The sequence below is a fragment of the Sinocyclocheilus anshuiensis genome, unplaced genomic scaffold, assembly GCF_001515605.1.
Source record: "Sinocyclocheilus anshuiensis isolate Anshui unplaced genomic scaffold, SAMN03320099.WGS_v1.1 scaffold1032, whole genome shotgun sequence".
NCBI lineage: Eukaryota > Metazoa > Chordata > Actinopteri > Cypriniformes > Cyprinidae > Sinocyclocheilus > Sinocyclocheilus anshuiensis.
Window position 1 is genome coordinate 44,772 of NW_015549638.1, and position 9,687 is coordinate 54,458.

A 9,687-nucleotide genomic window follows, 5' to 3' on the forward strand; every position below is an offset into this window, starting at 1 on the left:
CCTCAATTACGGGGGAGTCTTCCAGAACATATTGAAGCAATTACAGCTCCATATAAATCAATATGCTTCTGCTTAAAAAAGTGATCTGATCCCAGCACGCTCTAGATCCAGTCTCCCTCAGGTCCATTTTGATTTCTCTCCCTTTTTCTCAAGGCAAGAGCATTATTTCACAGTTCAGGAGTGATTTAGGTCACTTGAACTAGCTCTGGATGGGGCTGACATTCAGTCAGTTTTACATTTTTTCATGTACCCATTAACCTGAGCCTTATTAAGTCATGTTGGGGGTTAGTGGGGGGTATAAATATGAGTCAAGTTTATTGGTAAACAAGAACTTGGTCTTAATTCATTAATAATTAAATTTAGACTTAACTTTTTTTTTAATTGAAATGTTAATTTCAGTTCAGTATATACAGTATATTTCCAGTGCAGAAAAAAAAGTATTGCAGTGATTCAAATCCAAGCTAGGATTTCATTGATTCAAACTTGCATTGATTCAAATCCATTCAGACCCATCATTAGCTCTTTACATCATGTTATATTTCGCCATCTTGTGTTAAAAAGGTGGTACTGCACCTTTCTTGTTTCTTCTTATGTCATCTTCGAAACATTAGACTTTTAAAATAACGAGGAAAAAGTACAATCCCTTCTTTCTGCTACTACAGCCATGGTCTAGTTGACAATGATTTACACCTGAATAATGACACTGAGAGATTTTAATGCCCATGCAATTAGTTAAAAATAAATGTAAGTAAGTAAATAAATAAATATAAAGACCCAACAAGACTAATCATTTACATACATCCAGACAGCTAAGCCACGACCATTTCTGCTTATTTCACGTGTTTATATATATTAATATTAGTAACACACACATTTTCTGACATTTAGGTGAAAGAAGGTGTACAATTCTACTTAGAGGACATTTTCATGTTGTGTGTATAGGCTGGTATTTGTTTGGAAGAGAGGCATGAGTGAATTAATGATGTCTAAAGTAAGTAAGGCATGTTATAATGATGAATGTGTGTAAAGTGTGTTCAGAGGACAGCGGAGCAGGAAGTAAGTGTGAGCGAGTGGAGCTCAAACCATCTCATATATCATTACAATACACAGTCCCAGCACCGAAACATTAGTAAGACTATTAAAATAACGAGGAAAAAGTACAATCCCTTCTTTCTGCTACTACAGCCATGGTCTAGTTGACAATGATTTACACCTGAATAATGACACTGAGAGATTTTAATGCCCATGCAATTAGTTAAAAATAAATGTAAGTAAGTAAATAAATAAATATAAAGACCCAACAAGACTAATCATTTACATACATCCAGACAGCTAAGCCACGACCATTTCTGCTTATTTCACGTGTTTATATATATTAATATTAGTAACACACACATTTTCTGACATTTAGGTGAAAGAAGGTGTACAATTCTACTTAGAGGACATTTTCATGTTGTGTGTATAGGCTGGTATTTGTTTGGAAGAGAGGCATGAGTGAATTAATGATGTCTAAAGTAAGTAGGGCATGTTATAATGATGAATGTGTGTAAAGTGTGTTCAGAGGACAGCGGAGCAGGAAGTAAGTGTGAGCGAGTGGAGCTCAAACCATCTCATATATCATTACAATACACAGTCCCAGCACTCCTCTCTCTCATCTATGGGTGCTCTATCCCTTCAGTACACACACACACTAACACACTTGCTTAGGAAACAATGTTATGAGCTGAAAACAAACCATTAGAATATGGGCAAACTTTAAGGAATAGTTCACCTAAAAATAAACATTCTATCATTTACTCAATGTTGTTCCAAATGAATTTCTTTCTTCTGTTGAACATAGAAGAAATTATCTCCAGTGACTTCCTTAGTATTTTCTTCCATAGTCAGTGGGGACCAAGAACTGTTTGCAACTGCAACTGCATGAACTTGAGGATACAGAGAAAACGATGACAGAATTTTCATTTTTGGGTGCATTATTTGTTTAAAAAAAAGTGTTCCACTCCATGACAGCAAATAAATATTTATCATAAAAATTGTATTAAGTTATTATTAATATTATTAAAATATTACGTATATTAAGCAGACGAAGAAAGAAAGAAAGTACGATACGTTGTTTTTTAAAATGTATTTATTTCACATCACAAAATACTCAGAACATCACTAAAATACTTTGCCAATTAACAATAATAGTATTACACATCTCTATATCTATATTATTTATTTGTGCTTTTGTAACTGTTATAATCTTATTCCTAGCAACAAATGTCTACAAGAAATAACGGATCAGTTCAATCGTACAAACATCTTTAAACAAATATATTTCCCTTTGGGTGCAAAAAGGATCTCCACGTCAACTATAACTCTGAGTTTGTGCACTTGGAATGGAAGCATTTTAAGAAAACATCTGTAACCACTATTATCAGCTGAAAGTAAACATTACAACATTAACATTTTTTTTTAGATGTTAAACATTAAATATTAACACGTTCTTTCAAAATGTTATAACATTAAAATGCTTTTAATGCAGTTTTTACAAATAAAGTTCTACCCACAACAACATACTACCTTAAATATCTATAAATGTCTTTCATATGTTTAAAGAGTTTGTGCAATATGACAGTAACTGCATATTATTACCAGCATCAATAATAAAGTTAATTTATAGTTCCACTGAAAGTTGAATCTAACTATACAGTGATACTTCATATAACAGCAATATCAACTAGTTTTAATGAAACCACCAACTGTGATCTGCTGGTTACTGATGATTAAAATAAACTGTGACCATAAGGAGGCATCTGAGTGGTTTAGTATGCTAAAGTGCAACATATTATTGCTAGACTAGGATTTAGTTAGCTGGTAAACTTTGTACAAAACAAATCATACATGAACGTGGCAAGTAATTATTCCATGGAGCCACAAATAAAGCTTTTTTGTATGATGTGCATGCTTTAAATTTGTTGAAGAGCTTGTGTACGTTGACATAGTTTAGGTGTCTTTATACGATGCAAGACCAGTCACTGGGGGTCTGTCCATACTGCAAAAAAACAAAGATGTTACAAAGATGAAAACAAAATGACACAATATGATTGTTCTGTTTGTCCAATGTGGTTTGGGAAGGTGGAGGTAAAATGGTTTTTGTTCTTGTTGAGGAGTTGTCAGAATACAATTCTTTTATTGTAAACCCCATATAACAAGAAAATAAATGGAAAGACCAAAAGAAAAATCCTAATTCTTCCATTTCATCACATGAGGGTGCAATAACCCAATTTTTAGGCCCCCTTTGTTCCCTTCACCACATAAATCACCAAAAATCTCTCTAATCTTACCTAAACAAGTGTTTCACCAGGACAGCAAATAAAATAAAATAATTTTATGAAATGTTATTAATATTATATACATTAAATATTAAAAGGTATATTAAGCGCTATATAAATGCATCATCATCACTCATTAAGCAGAAAAAACAAAACAGAGATTTCCATGGCAGTAAAATATATAAATTCCTGAAAACAATTCCAGATACAATTTCAAAACTAACACAGTATGAATGTATTTGTTTGCCATTTAATGTAACGCTGAATAACACCCAGTATATTTGGTTTATTTCAGTTTTTTTAAGTGCATTTAAATGCACATTCAAGGATGTCGCTATAAGCTGTGTTAAAGAAAACGTTATCAACCAGCTCAAGACTTAATCAGAGAGGAGTTTTACTTAAATTGTTTTAAATGCATAACAGCATATTTATTATGCTAAACACTGTTTCAAATAACACTAACATACATTATATTGGGCTATAAAATATGCCATGCAGTGTGTTGTGTGTTTGGTGTCTTACCTGAATATCTGTGAGCTCTTTTAGCAGTCTGGAGGCAAGTGGAGGTAAGCTTCCTTCACATGGAATATGTAGATTCTATACGGCAAAAAAATAAGTATTAGTATTAGTAAGAAAAACCTTGTTGAAAATTTGTTAAGCTCCAAAAAAATTGGCCAGGATGTTGCCCCAGAGGCAGATATCTGTTGATTCGCCAGTATGTTTTGATACTGAACCAGTGTGCGGTGCTCTAACCATCCAAAACAAACTAAACTCACCTCTCCCTGATACAAGATCCTGTCAACTGGACTAACAACACAAGCGGTTCCAGAACCAAACATCTCCCTCACTCGGTTTTCCTCCAGAGCCTGCCGCAGGTCGGCCATGGTCAAATAGCGCTCGGATACTTTGAACTCACCCTGTTAGATAAAATGAAACTTTGAACCAAACACTCTCAGAATAAATGTGTAGAAATGTCACTGGGGCAGTGCCCTGTTAAAAGGGACAATTTTTACCTTATTTACCCCTAAAAGGTTCAAAGTAGTACCTTAAAGGGATAGTTTATCCAAAAATGAAAATTCTATTGTAATTTAATCATGTCACTCCATACCTGTATGACTCTTTTTCTTCTGTGGAACACAGTAAATTGATGATATTTTGAAGAATGTTGGTAACTCGACAGTGTCGGTTCCCATTGACTTCCATTGTATGGACAAAAAAGTCAATGGGACCTGAAGATGTGTAGTTATGAACATTCTTCAAAATATCTTTTTTTGTGTTCCACGAAAGAAAGAGAGTCATACAGGCTTTGGAACAAACAGGGTGAAAGTGACAAGCTGTTGTACTCATAAAGATCATTTTTTGCACTTTATTTCTGACAGTATGGTTTAGACAGGTTTTACCCATTTGCGAGCAAGTTCTAGGATGCTTTGTCGTGTAACGCCCGGCAAAATAATGCCATCTAGAGGTGGCGTTGCAAGCTCCTCCTCTGGAAAGAAAAAACAGGTTTTTCATCTTAAACTTTTTTTTTTCAAATACCATTTCTGTCTCTAATGAAGAAATTACAAAGTTGCTGTGAACAAACATTTTCTTTTAGACTACTAGAGGTCTGTAGTAGGAAAGCTTATGTCCGTCATGGAATAAAAAATAAATAAATAAGGTAACTTGTATGACTTAATATCTCACAATTGTGAATTAAGAATTATTAGATAGAAACTTGTAATTGTGTGATAGAAACTTGCACTTCGGACTAATGGAAAAAAAAGACAGACTTTTCCAAAGTTTCAGTAAAGTTTGAGTTTTAACGCACAATTCAGAGTTTTTATCTTACAATTCACAGAAAACGTCTCAGGTTACTTATGTAACCATGGTTCCTCTTCAGGAACTCGAGCTGCGTCAAAAACGCTAGGGGAAAGCCTTCTGCGACCCACGCTCTGAATCACATTCCCCGGGCATGGCATCGTCGTTAAAGGCTCTGGCACTGCCCTCCAAGCCGCTGCGTATGACATCAGCTCTGGTGGGCAAGGGGTACGCGGCAGCGGGTCAGGCCGGTGCGTGTCTGCACACAATGTCTGTGTTACAGGCGTACCAGGCCGACCTGCTGAAAGAGCTGGATGAGGGCGAGGAGCTTAGCTCTGATAATATCGCAGAGTTAAGGAGAACCGCTGATCTCTCTCTCCGTGCCACCAAAGAGACCGCCCGCGCCATTGGGCGGTCCATGGCAGCTATGGTGGCAGCAGAGAGGCATTTGATGTGTGCTCCCGGCGCCTATTTATACTATAGTCGCACCGGTAGTAACGTCATGGCTGTCGCCGGCCAACGAGTTGGTGTTTTTTCAATGTATGCTTCAGACACGGGTCACGACGAGGCGTTCCCCATAGCGACCCCTAGAGGACGCAGTTCGAAGTTCCCATGAAAGGGAACCTCAATTAACTTTTGATTCTTTGGCAGAAATGAGCTTCCACGAGAATCTAAATCATTAATTGTGGCCTTTTGAAGGTCCTGCAAATTTACTTTGACCTCCATAAACGTTGACTTCCACATAATCTGTATTTTCTGTTAAAGTAAATATACATAACCAAAATACTTTATCAAAACAGAGTGAAAGAGTATCTTTTCACAAATGTAAACAGCAATCACCTCCTTTCTCATTGATCCAGTAGAGGAAAAGGTTCATGGTGCCGACCTCTGTGATCTGATGGTCGTCCCCGTACAGCCAAAGAACCTGCTGACAGCCGTAATCCACTGCCTCATACTGGGCATAGATAGATGCTCCATAGTTCCTAAAAAATAAGAGGTTTCACACAGTGTACCATCTTCACAATCAAAGATCTGTCTTAGTCCTGAAAAACCCCATTGTCTTGTGTCATTATCATTCCTTCCGAAATTGATTCGGTACTAACTGCTTCGCTGAGACACTCTGCTCTCATGTGAGAAGTTTTAAGCAAGATTGCACAGATTAGCACACACAAATCCGAAAATTTTACTATGAGGCTTTGGTATTAAACCAAGCTTGCACACATTTGGATCAAGGCTAAGAATGTGGCTATAAGCTTGCAACAATGCTCCTCATTCATTTAGTGTTTTGTAGTAAAATATTGAAATCTCTCTCATTCATTCACTCACCCTCCCATCTTGCAGTCTCCTGTCCCTCCTCTCCAAGCTCTGATGTATTTGGAGTCGGCCCACAGAGACACTGGTTTAGCACCCATGCTAAAGTATGAGCCCACAGGACTAAGGATAACAAAAAGCAATGCCTTGTTGGGCTTCTTGACACCAAGGGTGGGCTGCTCACACAGGCATATGTAAAGAAAACACAACATGTTTATGTCATGCAAAAGTTTTTTTTTAATCTATAGCTATCATGGATTTATCTATGATGTTTTCATGGAGTTATATGCTAGTGTATCTTTTACATCATAATATTAGAATGCTACTTTACCAGCTTTTGTTGCCAATTAAAATATTAAAATCATTATATGTCATAAATTATTATTTTTTTAATTATTATTATTAATTAAATATTGTTTAAATTGTTTATTTAGGTAAAATAAATGTTTTATATATTTATATATTTTCTGATGCATAAAAATATGTTTGTAATAAATGTGTGTTAATATAAAAAAGTATATATATAATATTTTCAGGGCAAGTAAAAATCTGACCTACAAGCAAGAAATTAAGGAAGGAAGGAAGGACGGAATCAATGAATGAATGGGAAAACTTAAACAACTGTTCCACTATGAAAGAAAAAAAATTTTTTTATAAAAAAATAATAAGATAAATACATTAAAATACATACAAAAACATTATAAAGATGAATGAATGAATGAATAAATAAATAATCTTGTATATCTGTGTTGTGATGGGTAAAATGACATGAACACCCCGTTTTCATTTGGAACTCCAGTTTAAATAGACAAAGTCATAAATGCATGTTCAGACAGAATCAAAGACCCACATTTGTATGCACTTGTTAATCGCAAGATATGAAAGCTACAAATAGTCAAAATGAGATTATTGTGAGAATGAGTGTTTGTGTAGCTCTAACCTCTGTGCCCAGGAAGGTGGGACGGATGTACAAACTGGCAGAGTCTGAGTGAGGAACCCAATCCTGATCCACCTCCACCAACTTCCTGATGCACTCCAATAACTCTGCACAATCAAAACTCTACAGAAAATCAGAGAAAATGAGAAACAGACGTGCAGTTTTGTGTCTGTATCTACATTAAATACTCAATGTGGATGCAGTAAAGAGGGGAAAAACGTCAGTCTTACAGGCAGACAGGCCCTGTGGGCGGACTTCAGCATCCGCTTCATGTTTATCATGGATCTGAAGAGACGCACTTTGTTATCTGGCCCCCGGTACGCCTTCATACCCTCAAAAAGCTGCACACAGTACGTATTTACATTTAAACATAAATAAATGCCATGTATTAACTGTGAAAGTCAAATGATTTTATATGATACCTAACCACACAGATGAAACTCCAGATGGCGAGGACAGACCTGTACAGCGTAATGCAGGGCAGAACAGCCTGGATGTATGGACAGGTTCCCAAAAGGCTGGATGTGCGGCTTCTGCCAGCCTTCCTCAAGACTCCACTCAATGGTCAGCATGTGGTCAGTAAAGACCGTCCCAAACACCAGGCCATTCGGGTCAGGTTTTGGCTTATGGGTCTGTGCTAACTGTATCACTGTGTCTGTGGCCTAAACAGAACACAGCCAAAAATACTCAGCATCAGATGACATAATACACCAGCCAAAACTTTTTACAGTCCCAGAATAGGGTCATTCTGTGAAATCCATCTCTCTAGCCCTCTATTTAGTTCTATGGATCTCTATGCCTGACAGAAATGCACTCAAACTCTGAGATTAGACACTCTCACAGATTACATGTTCCTTCAGCAACCCTCTGTAATCCCAGATTATGGAGGAAAGGTGAGCACCACACTGGCCTCAGCGTTTATTAGCAAACCCTGATAGCACACATACATCTCAGAGACATCTATTTGAAGTGTGTGTTTACATCTGGAAGATGTATTTTTTGGAGTTTGCTCATCGGCAATAATAGACGTCAAATAGACATTTAGAAAATGTCTTTAGGATGTTTATGATTTAGAATGTATGTAAAACTGACATCTTTAAGACCTTTATAAGATGTTGGTACACAGCAGATGCTTTACAGATGAAGTGATCTTTAACAGACATCTTGCAGACGTACGTGTGCTATCAGAGTAAGGTTTGTTTAACTGCAGCACAGGCAGAGACCTTCAGGAGAATAAACCTTGATTGATAAATAAAAAAATGAAACATTAATTTAATTGAAACATTTATCTAAATGTTTATATTTTATACATATTTAACATATATTTTCTGCAAATATTTATATATATATATATATATATATATATACATACACACACAATTTAAGGACAATTTAAGGTTATCTATCTATTGTACTTATTTATTTATTGAAAATAAATGGAACTATAAGCAAATATTTAAATATGCAAAGATATTATATTTTTAAGTGTCTCTAAAGTGTTCCAAAATGCTGTTTTGTCCTGCTGGTCATCAGCGTATCTGTCTTCATTCATGGATTGTCAATTAAAATAATATCATATCATTGAGACACTGTTTATGGTGCTACATTTTCAGGCGCTGACTCATAAAGCAGCACGAATCTGAGGACCGTGCTGTCTGACACCTTAGTTTATGAGTGCTTGGTGTGTACCTGACTATAAATATGCTAGATCCAATTGAACAACCGTCTGTAATCTCTGTTGAGTCTCGGGAGCAATCATGTTGGCAGATTTACAGTGGTGGTCAACAGGAGTACTATTATTGTTGTTGATGATGGTGTTTTCAGTTCTTTAGTTAGTATGCTAATTAGTACTCTTACATAGTATAAAGAATGTTCAGACACAGTGCTTTCTTAGAAAGCTATAATTTTTTTGAGGTTTCACTGTAATGAGAGCTGCTTTGTGGCCATCACCAAGTCATTGCCATGTGTGACCTCATATAGTCCCTTCAAGAAGCTTAAATGCGATTATCCTCATCAAAAGACAAACAATGCTTTGCATGCTGCCATGATGAACCCAAAAATAAACACCTCTGCAAAAAGCCTTATTTTAGCAGCAGCTCACGTGTTTCTGCCTTTTGATCTGAGACTTTATGAATAAGGGATTAGAAAGTATGTTGGATATCCATTAATGTTCAAATTATCAGATTGGAGCTTTAAAAAAGTATTTTTTCAATGATTTTTGTGTTCACTTGCAAAACTGGTGATGGAAATAATTTAAAATTAAGAAAATCTTTCAATGCTTTTGCAAATGCAAATGCTAAAATGTTTTTTGGGGGGGGGGGACGG

At 36.1% G+C, this 9,687-nt stretch overlaps 1 protein-coding gene across 1 annotated transcript; it reads right to left on the minus strand.

The window, feature by feature from the left end:
• Positions 1-2,126: 2,126 nt before the first annotated feature.
• On the minus strand, positions 2,127-8,414 carry LOC107659834 (branched-chain-amino-acid aminotransferase, cytosolic-like). Its single transcript, XM_016448901.1, has 9 exons — positions 7,824-8,414; positions 7,593-7,703; positions 7,366-7,485; positions 6,441-6,601; positions 5,955-6,097; positions 4,718-4,803; positions 4,094-4,234; positions 3,840-3,914; positions 2,127-3,037 (listed from the first exon to the last, which is right to left on the minus strand). The coding sequence occupies exons 1-9, from the start codon at positions 7,932-7,934 to the stop codon at positions 2,999-3,001; spliced, it is 987 nt and encodes a 328-aa protein (XP_016304387.1). The 5' UTR covers positions 7,935-8,414; the 3' UTR covers positions 2,127-2,998.
• Positions 8,415-9,687: the final 1,273 nt, after the last annotated feature.

Excerpts from the sequence above, each read along its gene's own strand:
- LOC107659834 (XM_016448901.1), bottom strand. The coding sequence starts at position 7,934 with ATGCTGACCATTGAGTGGAGTCTTGAGGAAGGCTGGCAGAAGCCGCAC. Across the intron at positions 6,602-7,365 it reads CCACCTTCCTGGGCACAGAG|CCCACCCTTGGTGTCAAGAA; the intron begins GTTAGAGCTACA and ends CTGTGTGAGCAG. Across the intron at positions 3,038-3,839 it reads AAGAGCTCACAGATATTCAG|TATGGACAGACCCCCAGTGA; the intron begins GTAAGACACCAA and ends GTTTTTTTGCAG.